General features: G+C 32.1%; 2 protein-coding genes across 2 annotated transcripts; both read left to right on the top strand.

The window, feature by feature from the left end:
• The first annotated feature begins 12,670 nt into the window (after positions 1 to 12,670).
• LOC106105127 lies at positions 12,671 to 14,609 on the top strand. The gene is made up of 2 exons (XM_013285358.1): positions 12,671 to 12,839; positions 13,282 to 14,609. Exon 2 carries the CDS (start codon positions 13,368 to 13,370, stop codon positions 14,484 to 14,486), a length of 1,119 nt encoding a protein of 372 aa, XP_013140812.1. The 5' UTR covers positions 12,671 to 12,839; positions 13,282 to 13,367; the 3' UTR covers positions 14,487 to 14,609.
• A 1,758-nt stretch (positions 14,610 to 16,367) lies between these two features.
• LOC106105124 (neuromedin-B receptor-like) lies at positions 16,368 to 21,308 on the top strand. Its single transcript, XM_013285356.1, has 8 exons — positions 16,368 to 16,666; positions 16,859 to 17,066; positions 17,309 to 17,528; positions 18,888 to 19,051; positions 19,366 to 19,559; positions 19,668 to 19,788; positions 20,461 to 20,643; positions 20,855 to 21,308. The coding sequence occupies exons 2-8, from the start codon at positions 16,867 to 16,869 to the stop codon at positions 21,018 to 21,020; spliced, it is 1,248 nt and encodes a 415-aa protein (XP_013140810.1). The 5' UTR covers positions 16,368 to 16,666; positions 16,859 to 16,866; the 3' UTR covers positions 21,021 to 21,308.
• The last annotated feature ends 1,601 nt before the right edge of the window (positions 21,309 to 22,909 follow it).

Raw genomic sequence — 22,909 nt, 5'->3', positions numbered from 1 at the left:
TTAACATAAATTCCTAAGTATTGAAATAGGAGAGAATAGACAAAACAATACAGAGGAGTTGGAAATGTGTTTAAGCGGATTTTTTAAAGAATAATAAAAATATAGGGAAATTCCATTATAAAAATGCCGAGCACCACATTTTAGTTTTAAGAAATGAGACAATAAGGCTTTCTAAAGTAACATTCGAATAGCGATATATCGTTTCGAGTAACAAAATATATGGAACATCTTTCGCGTATTTGTTCCTGTACATTTTGACAATTTTTGCAACGATATCGATAATCGAGTCTTACATCGTGTACGTGATCAGGCCTGGTTTTATGCGAATACGAGTCTTTTAATTTTTTGCTTATCAGGAATATTGGTGAGAAGGTTTTCGTAACGTAATCGACAATTTTTTTATTAGCCTTGTGCAACACAGGACGTAAACTACACTGACAAATCTGATACAATTTGTCGATGAAGTTACGAATACGTTCTCGCGACAGTCTGAAAAATATTCATGATTGATCCACAGATGTTAACAAGTTGTAGACATGTTACATTTCGCAGACCTATTAATCACAATACACTATCCACATGTCTAGTAGCTTACATTTTCGTCATTCAAATAACTTTAAATTGTTCTAATTGGATAGATTAAATACCGCAATTTCGTATGATGCGGGTCAGTGACTGCGCTCCCTGGAGTTTTGCCTTCATTAAACTGACTCTGTCCTCCTCGACAGGGAATTTCCAACGGCGATTGAACGCAGCTTTCTATAGCTATTTTCTCTGGCGTGCTATAATCTGTGTGCTCATTAAAGTCTGTTGTATAGAGTACTAAATGCGCAGCAAAAAGGGCTACGGAATAACCGATTACATCGGGGTAATGAAAAGTATACTGCATAGATGTATTGCATGTTAAAATCTGTTATATTAGATCCTTGATTATATAATTCGTGTGGCATATTATTATGATGAGACATATGTAAACTAAAACTCAAGAAAATTGGCAGTTAACACTTTTTTATTTGTTACTTTTGTTAAGAGCCAGTTTAAATGTGAATTATAAAACTCTGATTGTATCAAATTACAACAGAATCACTAGTTGCTTAAATAAATCTAAGTTGATCGAAGTAAAATCTTAATTTGATTCTATATTAAATATTGAATATTAGTTTTTAATGTAGTCAGATAATAAAAGAGAATTATTTTCAACAGATTTCAGTAACAGTTCGCCATGTCTTGTAACGATGTTTCAGAACTTTGAGTGATTACATTTGAAATTTCTTGGCGACATAAAAATTACAATGTCTATGAGATTTATTGGTTTTAAATTACATTTTGCGATTGAATTTTTTTGTTATCACTTTTTGTATTTGTGCAAAATGAAGTAAAGAAAGTATTAATCTGTAGTTGTTAATCTTTTTATTTAGTTAGGAAATTATTAAAAATAAAATCTTTTATGCAATCCACTATAGCACTTTTTACCGAAATTCCATTGGACCCTTATATTTCCCACTAGCAATTTTACGCTAAAATTTTAGATAGTGAAAAATTCGTCGGTCTATCCTACGTGCTTCTGAAATTTCATTTAATAAACTCACTTTTATACTACGCTCTATATTCCAATATTTTACTTTTACACTAGTAACAACTGATAATTCTTAGAAAAATCAGCAAAAAAATTCTTAAAAACGTTAATCTAATAACTTAGAGAACTAGAACTTAACTTAGAGACTTAGAATTAAACCACGCAATTATTCGAATCCAATATTTACGTTACCCAGTTCTCTTACCAAAATAATCAGGCTTCTAAACTTATGGCGTTGACAGAAAGAAGAAACTTGGTCTAAGTTCATAGGATCGATAATACAAGGAAAGTTCCCGATTGCTGGCTACCGCAGCGTTATATGCAAATAATGAAGATAACGCCCTCTGACAGCCGATAAAACATTCAAACCTGTAATAAGGGTTACGTGCATGCGTATTTTACCTTGATTTCCACTATCAAATACTTCAAATGCACTATGTAGTTATTGTATGAAAGACTAGCTGTTCCCTTGCGACTTCATAACCATAAAATTATGAAAGTTTTATTTTATTACATATGTCAAACCGTGGCAACGTTGCTTCCTTGATGTTGGCAGCAACTTATGGTCCCTCTCCCACATTAGGGTTTTTATCCAAAATATTTACCCCTAAGTTTAATGGCGTGAAAATACATAGCCTAAAGCGTGACGTAAATGCAGAGCTTTTTATTAAAAAGGAATCATTCAAAAATATGCTGTAATGCTGACATCTTAGGCAACAAATAAGTGTGTGTTTACTCTTTATTATATTAGTATAGAAGTATAGATATGCGTAAGAAAGGAATTGAGATGTGGCTGATAGTTTTATGGAACAGTGGTATATACTGTTCCGATTCTCCGAAGGGACAAAAGCATTATGATAGTGAATTCCCTACCTGTTAAAAAGAAGTTTGAAAGACCATTCCTAGTGCATTCAAATCAAAATTTACTGAACTACAAAGAAAACAAACACCAATCAATAAAAGGGCAAACAGATTAAATTCATGAGTATAAAAGCTAATACAATTTAAGAAAAGAAAATCATTCCATTTCGTTGTCAACATTCTCTTGTATAAAATTGGACTATTATTGTCAGTGGGCCGGAACACAATCCCGGGGTCTTTTTAATAAAACTATGCAAATATCGTGGTTTGTGAACCAGTTGATATCACAACAGTCTACGGCTTATCTAATTCAGTTTCGTTTGTAAAAGTAATAAACGAAATTATTGTATTTTGATCGTCAGATTGTAATCTCGAGGTATATCATAAACTGTTGGTTAATTAAGAAGGAATCTGTTCTAATTTCCAAGTATGTAACATCAATATATCGTTAGATTGTTTAGTTAAACACGAGTTTTAACTCTTTGATCGCCGCTGATTGATATTATGAAGTTCAACGTGGTTAAATACCTCAAAATCTATGATTCACTATAAATATGTACATACTCGTATATCCACAAGGCTTACGGTAAAAGGACTTTTTGTTTACTAATTTGGGTGATACACTAGCAGCTAGTTAGCTGATTCGTGTGTGTTTAGCTCAGAGATATTAGTCAAGATTACATTTCGCCAGCTCATAATTAAACAAGCTTTCGTCCGTGACTCCGTCGGCGTGGAATTAAAAAAACAAAAGTGAGTAGCCTATATGTTATTCCAGCCTATCCTCCACATCTATAACAATTTCATTGAAATCCGTTCAGCCGTTTAGGCTAAAATCTCTAACAAACATCCAGCCATCAATCTAAGATTTCGCTTTTATAAAATTCGTAAGATTAGTATGATTTGAAGTAAAATGTGTTTGAAACACTATCTCAATCTTTATAATAAAACTGAAACAATTAAAACAAATCTTTTTATTGTTGTATTTTTTAAAATTGTGCTTGTTATGAAATTTTAAGAAGAAGAATTTTGTAACGTTTTTTTTTTCTATTAATCATCTGACAAAACATTTTCTTCTTCCGCTAAAACATAAATAAATAATACCAACATATGATTGCGGTCAATCGTTTACACTATGTTTCGTTTCCACAATGATTTATATTGCCAGAAAGTTTCAACACATGTCTGCTGCGTGTGAAGTGTCAAAAGTTACACGTAAACATGTAGCTGTTAAAGTGTTGTGGAATATTTTAAAATTTGTTGAAATTACTGTCAGTATTTGAACGTGAACGATTCAATATACATATATTGATAGGTTAAGGACTCGGAAACTATACATTTAGTAAAGTAGATTCAACTAACATAATAATTCAGTTAAAAATAACGTAATACAATATATTTGAGAGTTTTATTATAAACAGACCTTAAGAACTAAAATTAAATTATTGTTAATTTGTTTTAACCTGTGTTTAATTCTTTTTTTTTGACATAAATAAACCAGCGCTTGACCACGATTCCACCTAAGTTAATAACGGGACGGGAATACTGAAGATAATTCATAACCAATTAAGCAACAGTTGCTAAAAATCTAAAACTAAAGATTAATACAATTATACCTATTGCCCTTTTTTTTTTTTCTTTTATCCAAAGGTCTCCATTTTCTCTGCTAATATACGTATATAAAGACGTGATATTTTTATACAAGCCAACAATAACATTTCAACGTTTGTTATTGAAAAAGTAAAACATAATTTTCTTGTGAGCGCTACGTACTCCTGTCATCTGTGTATTCTTCTGTTTCTTTGTTTTCATTGTGTACAGTATATTAATTTGGTTGTGAACTCTGAACATGCAATTGGTGTACCTTTCCAATAAATAAATAAATAACGCAGATCCACAAATCCACGGCCTCATTATCGAGGAAGTTTTGCCAAACGACTTGATATTCAATGTTGTGCAAATTGACTAACGAGATACACGTCTTAAAAAACAAGTAGAAATAATGTTGACATACTATGAGAATAAGTATGTTAAAAATATCTTTTTATTATAACAGTTGGTTACAGTTTTTTTTTTAATTCATGGCTTGGCAAAGAGCATTCAGCCATCTGGATTCAACGAAAAATGACTGCATATAGACATCTGAAATTGGAATTGCGTTGCCTTACCTTTCATCGACCACAGAAAGATATTTCTCCTTCCTATAAAATTGCCGAAACGCTTATTTGTAAACATATTAAGATCTCTCTGTTTATCTTTGAGATAATAGGATGTTTTTAAACATGTCTTTCAGCAATGGAAACTCAAGTTTACTGTACATTTCTACAAACAGTAAACTATCTTCATAAATGCGACATAATGAATAGTGGCTGCGCTACAGTTTTGCTCAAGAGCGGAAAATAACAAATAACTTTTTTAAAATAGTCAAATCATCTCTTAGATTTCGTGTCCTCCGATTTGAAGAAATTTAAAATAAAAATCCTCAATTACATTTCGCCGCTGTATCAAAATCAGACCGTGAACAAATTATTCATTTAACTCAACATGATTTAATCGAGTGTAAAGTAATTTAGAATGCAAATAGTCAATGCAATAGTCCCTAAATGTCACATTCAATCTCAAATCTAGTCTCCACATTTACTCGAACATCTGTCTAGAATGTATTTGATAAAGATATTCTCACGTTCTAGTAATTAAGTAAAAATTAATGTATTAAAAATGCGACGAAAGCATCAACAGATGGAAATCTAGAGTGATTCAAAATTTAATAGCTATGATGGCCTTAGGTCCCGTCCTGTTCACACGGGCGTTTTTATAACGCTCGTTAAGAAACATTTAAATAAAATAAATATCGAAACATCTAAATATGTCTTATACCTAAATATGTAATGTACATTTTGAGTACTGGACGAAGGAAACATGAGGAATTTTAAACTGTTTCTATCAGCGAGAGTGTAAAAACGCGTCAATGCCGAGCTTTAAAAAAATTCCCGTGCGAATGATAGCCTAGCGGTTTTCTATATTAATCAAAAACTGTAGAACGCTTCAAGCTTATTAAATTTTGCATGTAATAAAGTTCACGTGTCCCTTCAACACATCTCCGCACGAACTAATTAAGCCGCTCAGAAACAAATTTTGTAATTACTCATTTCATTAAACCCCATTTTTATGAGGCACGTATTTTATTATAATTAATTTGTGTTGCCTTATGAATATAAATTTGATACATAATATTACGTTAGAATAAATATGCTATCGAGGTAATAAAGTTATAATGGTTTAAACATTTAATTAATTCCCCAAGTTTTAGAAATTAAACTGTTTGTCCTATATTGTACAGAAAGAGCAATCTCGTTCTAAACAAACATAAAGGAATTTTTGTTCCTCTTAAAATACGTTTTTGTCACGATAGACATTATGTTATGGAATTAAAGTAACCTGATTCTTAACCCACGTACATTTTTAACGGTACAGTCGAATCGTAAGTTAAAATTGACATGTACAGGTAAAATTATTGCTACAGTTTACCCGTATCAATTATATTATTTAAACGTCGTGTCAGTATTTTATTGTATTTTGAAAATACATTTAATTAAAATACCCTTCCATTGTTGATTTTTTAATATTCCTTAATAATAACTGTCTGGTTATTACTTAACTAGCTGTTCCCGTGCGTCATCCGCATGAAATTGTGAAAAATTATTTTATTGTTAACATTTGTAAAATTATTGATTACAAATGTCAAAATGACATGACATGATGACAACCTTGCTTCCTTGGTGTTGGCAGCAACTTATGGTTTCTTTCCCACATTAGGATTTTTATCTAAAATATTTACCCCTAAGTTTAATGGCGTTAAAATATATAGCCTAAAGCGTGACGCAAGTGTAGGGCTTTTTATTTAGAAAAGTGATATTCAAAAAAATGCTGTAATTGCTGACATCTTAGGCTACAAAGAAGTGTGTGTTTGCGCTTTATTATAAAAACTCCGATTCTGTCGTCTCTGTTAAAAAAGTGGTACGTTAAAAATCTTTGTGAATCGTGCTTTCATTAGCCGGATGTCGGATACGATATACGTCGTACATTGGCTACAGTGTCGATAGGGTCTGACATCCGAGTGAATACGGCCGGCTATATCCGATTTATTAAGAGATCCGACACCTGACGGTGTGAATGGGCTTTAACGTAACTTTAATCTGTAGGATGTGGATTATATCACCTTCGAAGCTGTAGCATTTTTATTTTAGATACTACATTAAGTACAGAAAATTTCCAAACTTTATTGAATCTGGATATAATGGTATTAATATTTTTTTCTATGTCGCTTTTATCTGCAAAAGCTCGTGACTTCATAGCATTTCTAACTTGAACCAATATTTGATTGGTATTTGTAGTAATTTCTTGTGATTTTATGCTTGATCGACTTTTAAATTGTATTTAAAACAAAGGTCTGCACACCTCTGTTTGCCTTATAGCCAGTTTCCAAATTTATAGTTACTTATCCATTCATTTGGTGATATTGATTTAATAACAATAAAAGAAACGGAAACTTCAGAAACCCAGCAATAAAGAGTTAGGTATAAAAGGTTTTTTTTAATAATATTAAAACTATGCTCTTGTTAAATATTCCACACACTGCGCGACCCAGTTGCCAACTAATCTGCTTCTTACTCGTTCGTACAAACATAGCGCGAGATTTTATGCCGCAATTATTCATAGTTTATGAATTTTCTAACAATTTCTTCGCAAACTAGGTAGAATAAGCTTATAAAATCTTGCTCATAATGTCAGTTGGATTTATCAATAATGAGTTCATCTATTTTTTTAATTACATTTTCAGCGTTTTAAAATTAAACTAAATAAATATGAAGTTTTTAGAACTAAATATTTTAAGTATCAATTCAATCAATATAAATGTATCATCATCACCAGCTCACTATACGTCCCCACCGAGGGGCTCGGAGCCTACCCTAATACGGGGTGACTAGGCCATAGTCAACCACGCTGGCCAAGTGCGGGTTGGTTGACTTCACACATATCTTTGAATTTCTTCGCCGATATGTGTAGGTTGCATCACGATATTTTCCCTTCACCGTAAGAACGTCGGGTAAATTATGTACATATGAAAATTCGAAAAATCGAAAATCACATTGGTACACGGCGGCGGGATTCGAACCCAAGACCTGTGGATTACAAGTCAAGTGTTCAAACCACTGAGCCACCGACGCTCTATAAATATATATATATATCTATAAATGTATACTAATTGTAAATATCATTAATATAACTCACCATTAAGTACCTTTAAGTAAACAAGACAAATCCTCTTTGTTAAAGTCAATGCGAAATCATAACAAAAGGATATTATACCTGATTTTACACCGCACTAAGCCTTACTTATCTTTGTAACGTCGAGATCCTTTTATAAAATACCTTTTAGTAAATCTCTACTATATTTAAACAAATTTTACCCTTACTGCGGTATCAATCTCGAGATAGAAATTTAGTACTGAGATAAACCGAGTGGTTCTAATAATGTAACCTTAAGAAGTGTAATGACAGACCAACACGTGTTGCGACTTTTTAATGTTACATAGATTTTATAGTCATTTCATACTCTACTGTATATTAACACTAGCTTTCGCCCGCGACTCCGTCTGCGTGAAATTAAAAAAAAAAACAAAAGTGAGCAGCCTATGTGTTCTTCCAGACTATTCTCTACATCTATACCAAATTTCATCGAGATCCGTTCAGCCGTTTAGCCTACAAACTCTTAACAAACATCCATCCATCCATGTAAACTTTCGCATTTATAATATTAGTAAGATAAACGCCAGTAACACACAACCGTTAAAGAGAACCTGAATAGAAACAAAATGTAGTTTGGTATCTAAATTGAATTTTGTTTTTCGACGGACTGCAAGACTGGGAACTCATAACTTTTCGCTTTCTCGATTGTGTGCTTCTAGTGTAATGTTACTGCAAGTCACGAAGATGTAGCCTTTTGAATGATTTATGTATCCTTGAAGTTTTCCTTTTAGGCATTGTGAAAATCATTTACCCTTTTAAAGAAAGTGGATGGTATTTACAAACCTTCTTCATCCTTTGTTAAATGTAAAAAAAGACACAATTTCCAATCTATACTAATATTATAAAGAGAAAAGATTTGTATTTTTGTATGTATTGAAATAACTCTAAAACTACTGGGTTGATTTAAAACTACGTTTTCGCTGAGTAACGTAGGCTGAACGGTTCTTCATGAAATTTCGCACAGGTTTAGAGGATAGTCTGGAAGAACACATAGGCTACTTTTTATCCCGGGAATAGTTACAGTTCCCGTGGAATTCATTAATTTAGTTTTATAATGGTTACTTAATCATTGTGCAACTGTTCAACATATCTTATTGAAATTTGGTACAGATATAAAACAAAGTCTGGAGTACACATGGGATAAGGTTCATCCCCGAGAAATGTTCGGTTCCCGAAGGATACGTAGATTTTTGTTATTTATATAGTTCGTATGTTTTCTAATACCACGCGGACGACGTCGCGGGCAACAGCTAGTTATCGATAAATAAAATATTATAGATTTAAAGAACAGAAAATGATAACATCGTTATATTTTATTGACTTAGAATCCACAAACTACATACTACTTTAAAGAGTTCATATAATCTTATCACGAAGTGTTCACTTTTATATTTGGCGGAATGCCCGAATCTTTTTACGAAGACCATTCGTCCTTATAGAAAATAAATGTACGTAAAAGCATTGTTGATCGTTACAACACTAAAGGGAGAAATAGCAATAGATTTTTATTATTACACGGGTATTTGCCAGACGTCACCAAACGCGTTAGTAAATTGCTTACAATGTTCAATAAATTTTCTAGAGGTTTCTCTTGAATCAATTGCAGCGATTGTAAATTGATTTGAAGTTGTAAAGATTCCTTCACTTCGGACTAGAGTTTATTTATAAGAAGTCATTCCTAATATCTTAAGTAAAGAGACGAAGACGAAATATCTTTAGTTAAGACTTAACCAAGAGGACATGTTAGTAGAGACGTAGGTTAATACTGATATCGTCTTTTCTTTTGTTGTGAATAAAAATGTACGACTATTCTTCATAAAATTATTTATGAATGAAAACGAAATATCCGTTAAACGTATGAAACTATTCAACGATTAAATGACGTAAACGAACAAGAAATAGATTGGTGTTTATGTGAGCAGTAAAAACGGCAGCTTTTATGATCTTTATATGTGTTACAATGTGATAACCTTTTTATATTGGATTCTGTCACTTATTAAAACAGAAGAAAGTAATCTATACTATTATAATAAAGCGTAAACACACACTTCTTTGTTGCCTAAGATGTCAGCGATTACAGCATATTTATGAATAAATATTATTTTAATAAAAAGCCCAACACGTCATGCTTTAGGCTATATATTTTCACGCCATTAAACTTAGGGGGTAAATATTTTGGATAAAAACCCTAATGTGGGAAAGAGAAAGTAAGTTGCTGCTAACATCAAGAAAGAAAGATTGCTACGGTTTGTCATGTCATGTCATGTCATTTTGACATTTGCTAATGATAATTTGACAAATGTAAACAATAAAATAAGATTTTCATAATTTCATACGGATGGAGCCGCACGGGAACAGCTAGTTAATAGAACAAAAGGACAAATTGAAATCTGTACAAAAGACATTTTTGGAATTTCTCTACAGATTTTGAGATAAAAATGTCAGCTTGGATTATAAAATTGGACGAAGTCGACGTTAAGACCTTCAAGGTTTTTAAAGCATCCAATTAATTGGAGTATCATCCCAAGTACTTTTACTCCAATAACATACGAGAACCTTTATTACCTTGTTTGTGAAATAACCATATAGTGTATACGAATTTGCAATTAAAATTAAATGTGTTTATTTAATCCGGCCATCTGCTCAGTGTCGGATAATATTACAACGTTCGAAATAGAATTGCATCTATTAGTTCACTCTACTGCATCAGTGCTTGTTTATTAATTTAGAGTAATCGCCACGAGTAAGGGCCGACATACACGGATTTTACACTAGGGTATATTATAATTGGTCACCTGATTTCGTTAAACCAGCAAAGTGTAATCTCCAACCTGATTACAGATTGTTCGCGACTTCGCCCGTGTGAAATTAAAAAATGTTACCAATGGGTAATGTAGCTTTTAAATGGTGAACGATTTTTTTAAATCGCCTTTGTAATTTGGGAGTTATTTAAATGTATACAAAAATGTAAATATATAAATCTTTCTTCTTTATAATATTAAGTTATCTAAAATATACAAGAAATCGTTTAAAATTTATCATCTTTTGACTTTTTTTTAAAATTTGCCTTATTTATATAGAAAACGTTTTGAAACACATTGTTTATTGTAGTTTTAAACTTTGATACTTTTTGACATAAGAGGAAGCCATTTGAGAACTTTCACGAACATTGGACGTTACCAGAAAATATAATACAACTTTCCACGACCAAAGCGTGTGCAGAATTTTAATGTCAACTCTCTTAGCTAGTTGATGCTGAAAAGCGGTAAAATGTTTCAAAATATTCTTGCTGACACTTTCTTTTTATTGCTGTTGTTTGTCACATTGGTTTACCTTAACCTTTTTTTAAAATTTTAACATTTCAAATTGCATTCCATAAAATTACATATGAGCGAATTCGATTGAAATGAGATATTACACAAACTTATCTTAACAATTTTACTTTTGTAACGTAGGGTTTTAATGGTGAAATAATTTTAAAATCAATCCAGTAGTTTTTTAGTTATTTCAGTACTTACAAAAATACAAATCTATTTGTATAGATTGTTGTCCCTTTTTAGTCAAAGATAATGAAGTTGATGAGGATATTAAAGTTTTTTCCGACAAAGAAATATAACCGCGAGTTTTTAACACAGTAAAATTTGTCACATATGTCATAATTTTGTTATGATTTTATTGTTAGAATACAAAGCGTATGCTGGTATTTTATTTCTATATCAAATTGATAGTTTTGAATGTATTCAGAGAGACAGTATTCGGGAAACTAAAAAAAACTTTTAGATTGGTTTTAAAATAAAAGGCCATGTTGATACAATACTACTATGAATTTTTATTTTCATTTATTTGAATAAATGCAGAATTGTGTTAAAGAATGGATTCTAAATTCCTTGTACAAATGGTAAGGAGCGAAAGTATACTTGGATTATTATGAAAGAGAATATGACGAAATGGTAGAATGGAAAGGATGAAAGATACGATGCCGATGATTTGATGACGTAAGAAGCATATGACGGCTGATATGCATAGAATGGTAACACTTATTGTGCCGACGCTCTTCAAACACAAGGATAGGATAAGATAATAATAGACAAAACTAAAAAAAAAACATATTAATGTATATAAATGTATTTCAACAATGCAAGAAGACAAGCTAAGAAATTATAGATTAAGGATTTACAATCTACAAGTTCTTGGCACACAAGCTACTTTCTTCAGCAATAAATTTCTGCATGCATTATTCCGGTAGTTCATATTTACATATTTTGTCAAGTTCTTGACTTGACCACGACTACGTGACACCCCCCCTTCCCCCCCAGCGCCAAAGCTGGATTCGCCCTCGCTTAAACCAGTGTCAGCATCGATTAGTTGAAAGCCCATCAGGCCCACATACTCTGAAGAAGAGACTGATGGGCTCGAAGCTAGTCGGCGCCTCCTAATGTGAACGTGAGTGTAGCCTTTATATCGACTTTCATAAGGAGGTGTTTTTTTTTTATAAGAGAAGGAGGCAAACGAGCGGCGGGAACACAGAGGTGGTCAACGACTCAATTCGTCTGTATGTTTTTTTTATTTAGGTCCAATTATATCTAACGAAAGTTTAAACAATTTAATTTGTCAGTATTGCATGTATTGACACTAACACGGTAAAGAGAAAACGGTAAATGATGTTATTTATATTGGATTTTCCATTCCTGGTGACTAATCTAAACGGTAAATGGTTAATTTTATTAAATACTTGGTGCAGTGAGTTCGTGTTATAAAATTGTGTTTAAATTCAAAATATAAACTACTGTCAAGTTTTTAAAGTAAGTGCAAATTTTGTTTGTTAGCTAAAATGACAAGTGCACCAATAAGATATGATTAGTCAGTTATTTTCTGTTACTTATTAATAATGTTATTTCAGATTTACTCACACAGATATAGAAAATACATGTAATATTTTGATGCATAATGACTTACCGTCTTATCGCTGATTAGTCATGATGGTTTATACAATGCTGAGAAATTAATATACCAAAAGCCACTAATCAAAATCTTGTAAAAAATAAAAATCAGATTAAATAACACTTTTATATGACAGCAGGAAAGGACCAATAAGGTAAATATATCTTTTAATGTAATAAAGTATATAACACTAACATAACTGTGAATTTATTTATGCTTTTGTGATTCATCGAGCGAATGAATTACGAAATAATCTTCTAATCCATTTCTATCGTCTTAAGTAAACATTTACATTATTTCACAAACGTCGATATTTTCCTAGAAAACATCGACTTTTCTTTAATAAAGAAATCGTAAATTAATATGCCATTAGTCAACTTAATTAGTTAGTCCTCTGGAGCTATGCCATTGTGAATTTAAGTAAATTTAGTATCTTCTTCGTTAAAGCCCACGAATCGGCGCAAGCCTTTTATTTCTTTGATTCTCTAAACATAGACCATTTTAACTATTCATCTGCGTCTAAATTATCAAATGATTTCAAAATGTAAAATTTGCCTTTTATCCTAGATTAATACTCTGCGTTTTATTTATTTTAGGTCAACAAAATCCCGCTCCTTAGTTTACCTACGAAATGAACGATTAATCAAATAATTTTCGTAAGTCTGTGAAATTGAAAGAAAGAATGAATTTATCTGAGGAATTACTGCTATATTTATGTGGATGCATACTTATACTTAACAATGTTATAGTTGTCTATTTAATTTTCTACATATATCGACTTAAGAAAAAGTACAAATGTAGTATACTACGAAATCCATCTACTTGTAACACTATCAAAATAGACAAATATCTAACAAACGATAGCTCTAACAAACCAACGCAACCAAACCAAGAAAATATTCAAAGAAAGGAAGAAACAGTAACTTTAAAACCAAACAATGCGAGCAACGAAAACATGAATATCGAGCCAAATCTAAAGGAAATAAATCTTGATACGAAACCGAAAATTGTTAAGAAACCACATTTGCCGCATCGTACATTGCACCGTTTCTCAACTGTTATAGAACAATTCAAAATTAAAAGTGGCTTAGGGGAATTTTCAAAGTCAAGTAAAGAAGACAGTCAATCCATTCTTAATAATAGTGCATCGTCGTCACAACGGGATAGTAATGATGATACTGTACTTATTGATATGAATGAAATTACGATCAACGTTACTAATCAAAATGAGGATGAAGTGATGAAATTGGAAACCGTCACACCGGTAGACAATTCTAATGAATCAAAAATTGATGAAAAAGGACATCACAATAAAAATAAGTTAACTCAGGCGATTTTATTGCCGAATGTATTAGAAGAATTAAAAGAAAAAACGGCAGATAAAAATCCAATCTCAGCGGTTGGAAGTTCCGAAAACTTCAATAATGGATCAATAAAATCATTACCAGAATTGGTTAACGAAAACGAGCCTACAATAGCCACCGAAGAAGTTAAAAGTTTGGATAGTAATGAAATAAATAACAAAGAATCACATATTGATAAAACAGACGGACATTTTAAATTAGAAATGAATAATGATGATGTAAGAAAAGTTAAAGAAGAAAAGAATGATGTGTCATCTCCAGAAGGAACTGCCGTTACCGTGGAGCCAGTTTATGATTTGTTACCTCTTCAACGTAGAAAACATTTTTTTGAAACAGATTTTCAATACACATCATTTCTTTCACGTAATTCAGTTGACATACGAGACAGTAAAAATTATGTTAATGCAAAAGTTACCAAAATAATCGACAACAAGTAACATACTCGTAATGTAATAATTTTGATGACGATAAAAGTACGCGTACTATATTTAGAGCTGTTGTGTCCAAACTTCAAGTCGCTGTAATGATTGCCAATCTTCGTTAGGAGACGGCACCAAAAGAATAAGAATGTAATAATATTAGAAGTTGATTTCGTAGTTTTAAATATATGTCATTAGTAGTATCCTTAAATGTTTGTTTTATTTGAATCCATCAGGAAAATTCACTACATTGGTTTTTAGCCAAATAAGGCCAACGAGTAAAAAATACTTTTCACGGATATTAGGTAAATTTCCAGTATTAATTCCCCGTAAATGATTTATGAATCACCACTACCTCAGCCACTAAGCAAATTATACCCTTAAGATCGTGCGCCTATCTGAATCTAGACTATCGCACAACTGTAGTCTCGATTTGATTCCTATGAGCTTATATGGAGGTGCACACACTACTTGATTTTGGTATGCAATTAAACAGTTGACTTTGACGCGAAAGAATTGACAATCGCAAAATAGTTCTGCTATAGTTTAGTCAAAGGGCCCGCTCCCACCCTTGAAACCCCTTTAACAGTCTTTGCTGCCTCTTTGTCCAGCTTTGTTGACTTATGCTGCAGCAGATCTACTTATGTTCGTTGCATCCTCTTGTTGATCTAGAATTCTACGTATTCTATTGACTTTTACTACCAACTGTAACTCAATGTGTCTGATCAATTGTGGTGTGGGTAAATCAATTATATTACATCATCACCCTTTTAAAGGCGTAATAACAATTCAGTAGAATCATTTACATAAATCCTTTTTTAAAATTGTCCTTTTTGTCGTAAAGTCTACTCGATGATAATACGTATCAGCGAGGTACAGTCGCGAACAGCGGTGTTGTTTCCGACATGTTCAACAGAGCGGAATGGAGTGATCGTATTAAATGAGCATTATCTACCTGTAACAAGCCCGGACGTGCGTCTGATATAAATAACTACAGCACTTTATTAACTACCCTTTGTTAGTTATAAATACGATATGAAATTCAATGTGCAAATTTTCTTTCACGTTATAAACACACATGTGAAATCAGATTTCATAAAACGCAACGCATAAAAAATTTTAAATGAAATGTATGTTTCTTAAATTCATATTGAAATATCGTTCCTCTGATAAATTAGAGATTCGATTTCAATAAAATGTGACATTGTGAAAACGTCATAAAAAATTTTTGTATAAAATTCTTTCCACGCACTTTTCTTCGTGTGTACGTCACTAAGTGAAAAGTGCACTAGCTAGTAATATCTTTAAGTCCACTTGAAATAAATTGCTTTGAGATTGTTTGAATTGAAAATATTATATTGAGAGTTTTCTATCTAGATTTAATATCCGCAAAACGATTGAGAACAATGAAATCTATTTCATCTCATTTCCTTTTTATTCTATCTCATAATAGTCGAAAAAATGGAAATGTCTATTTCGAAACCACTCATGTTGCCAGTTCTAAATGAAGTACTAGATGGACTATTTTGTAATTATGAACAAAACTTGTGTTTATCTCCATAGTGTTAGTATATTTCTTAAAGTAGAAAAACACAGTGCTCACAACAACGATATTCTGATACAGTCAATACAAGTATCAAATAAAAATATCCAGAAGTACTGAAAAAATATCTTTAATATCCAAAAATACCATGAATTCGTTTCGACATTGGAATATGAGATCGTAGGTTGTAGACACGATACGCATAAATCACCCCGCCATTATCAAACCGCACACGGCAAGTGCGCGTCTGGCGTGACATCCGAACCGCAAAACGACATCTAATATCGATGTTAAAATAAATATAACAATCGAACAGCGTCATTACAAAAATTAACGCTTGAAATTATATCGTGGAATCTGGACATCGTTTTTCGTGTTTTAAGATATTTGCATAGAGATTTTGCTACTATGAAAATAGAAATGTAATATAGTTTAGTGAAAATTGCTTAATTTTGTAAATACTGTGCAAGTGAAGTGAATATACGAGCACCCATTAGTCAGTATACCTGATAGCCACGCGCATCTAGTTGCGCTAGTGGATTAGAGTATAACGTGAATGGAACTAAAGTTAGATTTAATTTTAAAACAGAAGCTAGAGTTAGATGTTACAGAAACAACTCTAATTAAGCAGAATTTAATACGACACGAATAATTTGTATGTACATTTCTAGTTAATACAATTTTATGCTACTGTAGTTTGTAACAGTTTAGCTTCTATTTCATTAACCATCTTTGACAATTTTGTGCTCTCAATTTTCTAACAGTTTTCAATACCTCATCGGAGTTAAAACTAAATTCACAATCAAACGGTAACATTTACAAGATTTTATTTTATTATTTTTTATAGGTTTCAAGATGGACGACCAAAGCAACATGTCAGCATTAACTAACGAGGACAATTCTACGGACAGCGACTACACACCGTACGAAGACAGATTGGAGACTTATTTAGTACCAGTAATATTTGCGATCATATTCATCGTGGGTGTGCTGGGCAACGGCACCCTAGTCATTGTCTATATCAGGCACAGAGGCATGCGGAATGCTCCGAATACGTAAGACCAGAGCAATATTATTTTATAATAACTTTGATCTGACATCCAGTCCGGCATCCTATGGCTAGTGAGATCTGCCAGAGGTCTAAGTCTTGTACTGGGTAGATGTGGCTTGTCCCGCGAAAAGACACTCTCATTGTAAGAGGCCAAAGTTGATTTTGGATTGATACGCCATACTAGTTAGTTAACTACCGCTGAGTTCTCTTTAAAATGCTTATGTTTAACTGTTTCTGTACTTTTAGGTACATTTTCTCCTTAGCTCTGGCGGATTTGCTTGTCATACTCATTTGCGTGCCGTTCGTGTCTATCATCTACACGCTGGAGTCTTGGCCCTGGGGTGAAGCTATCTGTAGAATATCTGAAGCGGGTAAAGACATTAGCATCGGTGTGTCAGTCTTTACCCTGACTGCGCTCTCGGCTGAACGTTACTGCGCTATCGTCAATCCATTTAGGAAACTCCAGGTAAGAAGACCAGGCTTTAGATTGTGGTATTCAGATTTTGGTTGTAACAACAAAATATGTATCATGCGTTGCGCGTTACCTAGCGGATTTTCGACAACTGATACCATGAAAATTAACTTATGTTTGCGACGATTGAAAAAGTCGTATATTTATACGACTTTTTCCTTGAAACTTTCATTTAAAATAAATACATTCTTATTAAGACTAACTAAAACAATGAAGAACCGTTGGGATTGTCTAGAAGTCTAGCTATAAAAAAATAATTAAGATACAATCTCTTCTACTGGGATTTGATCTGAATATTAAAAAAAATACACTTTTTAATAAATTATTGTCAGTTTAACAAAAAGGTAATTAATATCGCCGAATTTATAACTAACATTTAATATTTTTCGAAACATTCATAGACTCGGTCCCAGTGCTGACTAAAAATTGAATTAAATCGCTGACAAAAAATCGTTTACTGAACATCTAAAGCGTCCAGCGGTTTGAACGAAATTTCGATCTGAAAGCAATATTTTTTGCGGTTGTTATCTACGTTTTAATTTTGTTATGGGATGTCAGCAGTCTTTAAACATGTAATAGTCTGTATACAGTTTTAACTAGATATAATAATATTCTGTTAATTGCTGTACCTGGTGTAATATATTAATTGCTTATTTAATGAGTTAACATGAGGTTAATTAATTTATCCAGTAAGAGTGCTTGTATAAGTTTATTTTTCCCTGTCGAGTACTTAAATGAATTTATATGCTCGTATCATATTAAAACCAAGAGGTCGTTTTGTTGGTTTGGTGTGAATTACTAAGTGCGGTATAAATAAGTTTTTCACTTAAGAATGTTCGGTGGTAATCACTTTAGGAACAACTTTCTAATGAGGTTTGTTAATTTACACTTAAGTGTTAGGAAGTTTCATTGTTATATTATTAGATGCTATTATATTTTGTAAAACGCCATCATCTATACTAATATTATAAAGAGGAAAGATTTATATTTTTGTATGTATTGAAATAACTCAGAAACTCCTGGGGCAATTTTCATAATACTTTCACCGTTAGAAAGGTAATTTATTTCTAAGTAACATAGTCTACATATTTCACGCGGGCGAATTCGCGAGCAACAGCTAGTCTACAATAAACTACTAGACCGATTTCAAAAAATCTTGCATCACTAAAAAGCTACGTTATCAGTGCGTGTCATACGCTAAATTTGTTGTTATTTTTATATCACGCGGACGAATTCGCGAGCTACATCTAGTTATCAATAAATAATCCGTTTTGCATTAACGCTTCTTATAAAGTCAAAATGCGTTATAGAAGTTGAAAATAAGTAAAATAAAGTGTCTACAATTTGTTCCAGCTAAGGAAACTGCCGCTTGTATGTGCCACATTTATTTGGGCAGCGGCGCTTATCTTCGCCACACCAGCCGCCGTGTTCTCCAACACTGTTACTGCGCATCTACACAATAATATAACCATTGTCTACTGCACTCCTTACCCTCAAGGCTGGAAGGATTATTCCAAGTAAATTTAACAATAGTACATAGAAATAAAGCTTTAATTTGTTTGCACTTACATTTATTGCAATGGAGCAATTTATAAAAACAACTGAAAACTGATGGTCATTTTTATCAAACATTCCTTGAATTTAGGGGCCCTTAGAATTTAGGTTTTTACATTTAGGTGTCACCTATGTTCATTGTTTAGATGTAGGGAGATCCTCAACCAAATAGACCCCTTTTTAAAAATACTTAGGGGCTCGTTGTTGATAACGATAAATGAGCTTTGCAGTTTGTTTTTTAAACAGACGTATATTTTCAATTGTACTTTTTTTTCAGATGGATGACATTAGCGAAAGCAACAATATACTATGCTTTACCTTTGCTGGTTATTGCAATTTTCTACTCCCTAATGGCACAACGACTCTTGGCAAGTACTAGAGAAATGCCTGGCGCATTGCACGGGGGACAGGGGGAAGCTCAGGCTAAGGCTAGAAAGTCAGTCGCTCTTATGGTGTTGATTTTTGTTATTGGTAAGTAATATACGGTTTTCACTGCACATATGAGAGACGTCATATGTTTTAGGATAATACATTGATACTGTTGTTTTTCTGAACTTTTATAAAAGGTTTTATTTTCAGTGTTTTTTGTCTGTTTCCTGCCGTATCATGCTTTCGAGATGTGGTTCCATTTATCGCCGACCGCAGAGTTTGACTACAACGATTGGACGCACGCATTGAGGATAATAGGATTTTGTTTAAGGTAAAAGTTATAAAACGAAATTATTTAATTACAATTAACTAGCTTTCGTTTTATATTGTAGCATTTAAAAAAAAATTGAGTAACCTTCTATATGTTCTTTCAGACTATACTCTACATCTGTACCAAATTTCATCGAGATCCGCTCAACCGCTTAGGCTACATACTCTAACAAACATACATTCATCCATCTAAACTTTTGCATTTATAATATTAGTAAGATTATATTAGAAACCAATAGGACATCGGCTATAACGAAATATTTACCGATATGTCGATTACCAACCATAAAACGTAGATCCCAGCTGAGACACGTATAAATAAAAAAATATAACAATATTGGTTAGAAATCATCAACTTGCCCTTGTCTCTATGGTCGTCACAGTATGTCACAGTATGTACTATCATCCGTCATATCTGAATCCACTCCCTTCTTAAGCAGGTCCTCTTTCACACAATCCTTCCATACTTTCTTCGGTCTTCCTTCACCTTCGTAACCACCTACATTCAATCAATATTAACAAATATAACGACTGATTGCTACATTTTTACAGTATAGTTTTATTAAAATAATTATTTTATAAAACAGTGTAATGCGAAAAACGACAATTATAATTAAATGGCATAGAAATAATATTAGAATCATGTTCATTAATTGTATTATTTTGATCACAGTTTCCTGAATTCGTGCGTAAATCCGGTAGCGTTGTATTGCGTCAGTGGTGTATTCAGACAACATTTCAATCGCTACCTGTGCTGTCGTCGAAGCAGCTTGCATCCTTCTTGTAGTTCCCGTCTCTCCAGAACCGCGATCTGTGAAACCTCTTTTAGGAGCACACACAGACATAGGTGCAATAGGTAAGGAAAAATGATTACTTAAAAATAGATATTGCCTGCGGCTTTATTTAGTTGGAATTAGTATTAAAGTGATTACTAAGTTCAAAAAGTCTTTAGAAGCTAAACTCTCCAGCCCTATAGCAAACCCCATGATTATTTTTGATTTGTTTAATATTATAGCTAACGCCTGATGTAGATAATTAGCAATCTCTTAATACAAATTTTATTGCAGAAATCCGACAGAGAGCGTCGTTATATCTAACTATGACTACGGAAGCACGAAGAAGAAAAACAATATTATAACAAGGAATAGCACTGACGGGGTCACCATAATGACTATTAGAGATTCCAATGATTTTCTCACATGCGATCTTAACGAAAAATGTATCAACAGATAGAATGTAGGTGTAACCGTATAATAATTTTAAAAAATGGCTCCTATATTTACTATAATAAAGACAATTTTTATAAAATTTACTTTAAGATAATAATTTAAATCTCTAACTTCAGAGTCTCTGACGCTAAGTACCTTAGTGTATTTTCATAAATTTACCTTTAAAAGAAGTTATATGTAAGTTCAGCAGTAAATGTTTGTAAATTGTTTTTTTGACCAACTTAAATAGACTTTTCCTGTAATATACGTATGTAAAATATAAATTATTTAATCCTAATGTAAATTTACCTTACTTATGCCTAATCAAATTGGTATGACAGCTAAAATTGCTTATTAAGTACATCTTACACACGTACGTACATCACGTATTTTACCTAAGTTTTAGTTAAATCAGGAGCAGTTTGTTATTTTGTATTAAAAAGTTTTAGACAGATGGTACTAATATGAAAACTAACCCGTTATACTCGGCAACGTAATTCTTTGAAACTCACATTGTATTCTTGCCTAGTATAATTAATAAGGTAGCTACGACAATGTATATTGAATACAGCTTATTTTTTATTTGATTGACTTTCTCATTGGATGTAATTTAAGAAATAAATGTCTTGCAGTAATTTGCTAAATTATGTGTAATGTAAAAAAAAAATAGAAAGTAATTTTAATGGGTACTAATATATTTCTTTAAAAAAATTAAGACAATTGTAAGTAAGGCATTGTTTTGTAAATATAAAGAGCTTTTTATGTTAAGATAAATGTTTTTATTAAAATAAATGTTTCTTAGTTGTTTTAAATTTACATTTAATTCATATAATTGTTTAGATATTAAGTTTTATTGTCTCCCAAAGATACGTTTCAAATAAATAGATGTTGGCAACATTTTATTTGTTTTATTAAAGAAATAGATTTCGCCCGCGACTCCGTCCGCTTGGTTTTAATAAAAACAAAAGAAAGTAGCCTATGTGTTCTCCAGACTATCCTCTAAATCTATGCCAAATTTCATCAAGATCCGTTCAGCTATTTAAGCTACAAACTGTAACAAACATCCATCCAAACTTTTACATTTATAATATGAGTGTAATGTTTTTATAAAAACACATTCAACGTTTATCAATATTAATCGTATAATAATTCTTTACGGCTTACCACATGAAAAGTGCGTACATTAATAACGCTTGTTTTGAATTAAAATTTAGTTACAGTATAGTCGTAAAATACTAACAGAACAGGACCATTTCCATACAATTTATGATACGTCTTCATAAAATGGGCAATATCCGATTGATTCATTAGATAAACTCGACAGATGTGTAATAAAATTTATAGTCCCTTCTGCGTATCTAGAGATTGGTGTACGATTTAATTTCGAAGCAACCAAGGTTAAAAGGTTTTATAAGCAAGGTTAATTCATAAATTTACTAGCAATCAATTTTTTGTCTAATACAAATTAAATTACATATTTATTTGAAAGATATCACGGAATTACTAAGTCCATTTCTGCTGCAAAATTGATATTCGATTGCTTTTAATAGAATAACGCCTGATCATTAACGTGCGGCAAAACTTAAATTATGCTTCCGAAATGTAATTGAATAATTTTGTAAGGTGAATATTAAAAGTTGTGTAAAAATTGATTATTTGAAAATTATTCTCACCAATTGGTTGGAAAAAAAATATAAATTCATATCAAGAAAGTAAAACATGTTTCGTGTCGTCTTTATTATAATCGGTCCGTATAAATTCAGTGTTGGATTTTTTTACCTATATCAGCAGACTTCCGATTTAAATTAATAACCATAGATTACTATTTTATTTGTCTTTCGCCTGTATCACTTTAATGTAAACAAATGTTTACACTAGTAAACTTGTTATACATCGATAGAGAACAAATTGGCT

The sequence above is a fragment of the Papilio polytes genome, unplaced genomic scaffold (genome assembly GCF_000836215.1).
Source record: "Papilio polytes unplaced genomic scaffold, Ppol_1.0 DF823177.1, whole genome shotgun sequence".
NCBI lineage: Eukaryota > Metazoa > Arthropoda > Insecta > Lepidoptera > Papilionidae > Papilio > Papilio polytes.
The sequence above is the reverse complement of the archived record's forward strand: the minus strand, read 5'-3'. Positions and strand labels throughout refer to the sequence as shown.

Coding starts and splice junctions, on each gene's coding strand:
- LOC106105127 (XM_013285358.1), top strand. CDS start 13,368: ATGAATTTATCTGAGGAATTACTGCTATATTTATGTGGATGCATACTT.
- LOC106105124 (XM_013285356.1), top strand. CDS start 16,867: ATGGACGACCAAAGCAACATGTCAGCATTAACTAACGAGGACAATTCT. Junction 19,560..19,667: donor GGTGTTGATTTTTGTTATTG/GTAAGTAATATA, acceptor TTTTATTTTCAG/TGTTTTTTGTCTGTTTCCTG. Junction 19,789..20,460: donor ATAATAGGATTTTGTTTAAG/GTAAAAGTTATA, acceptor TTTTGATCACAG/TTTCCTGAATTCGTGCGTAA.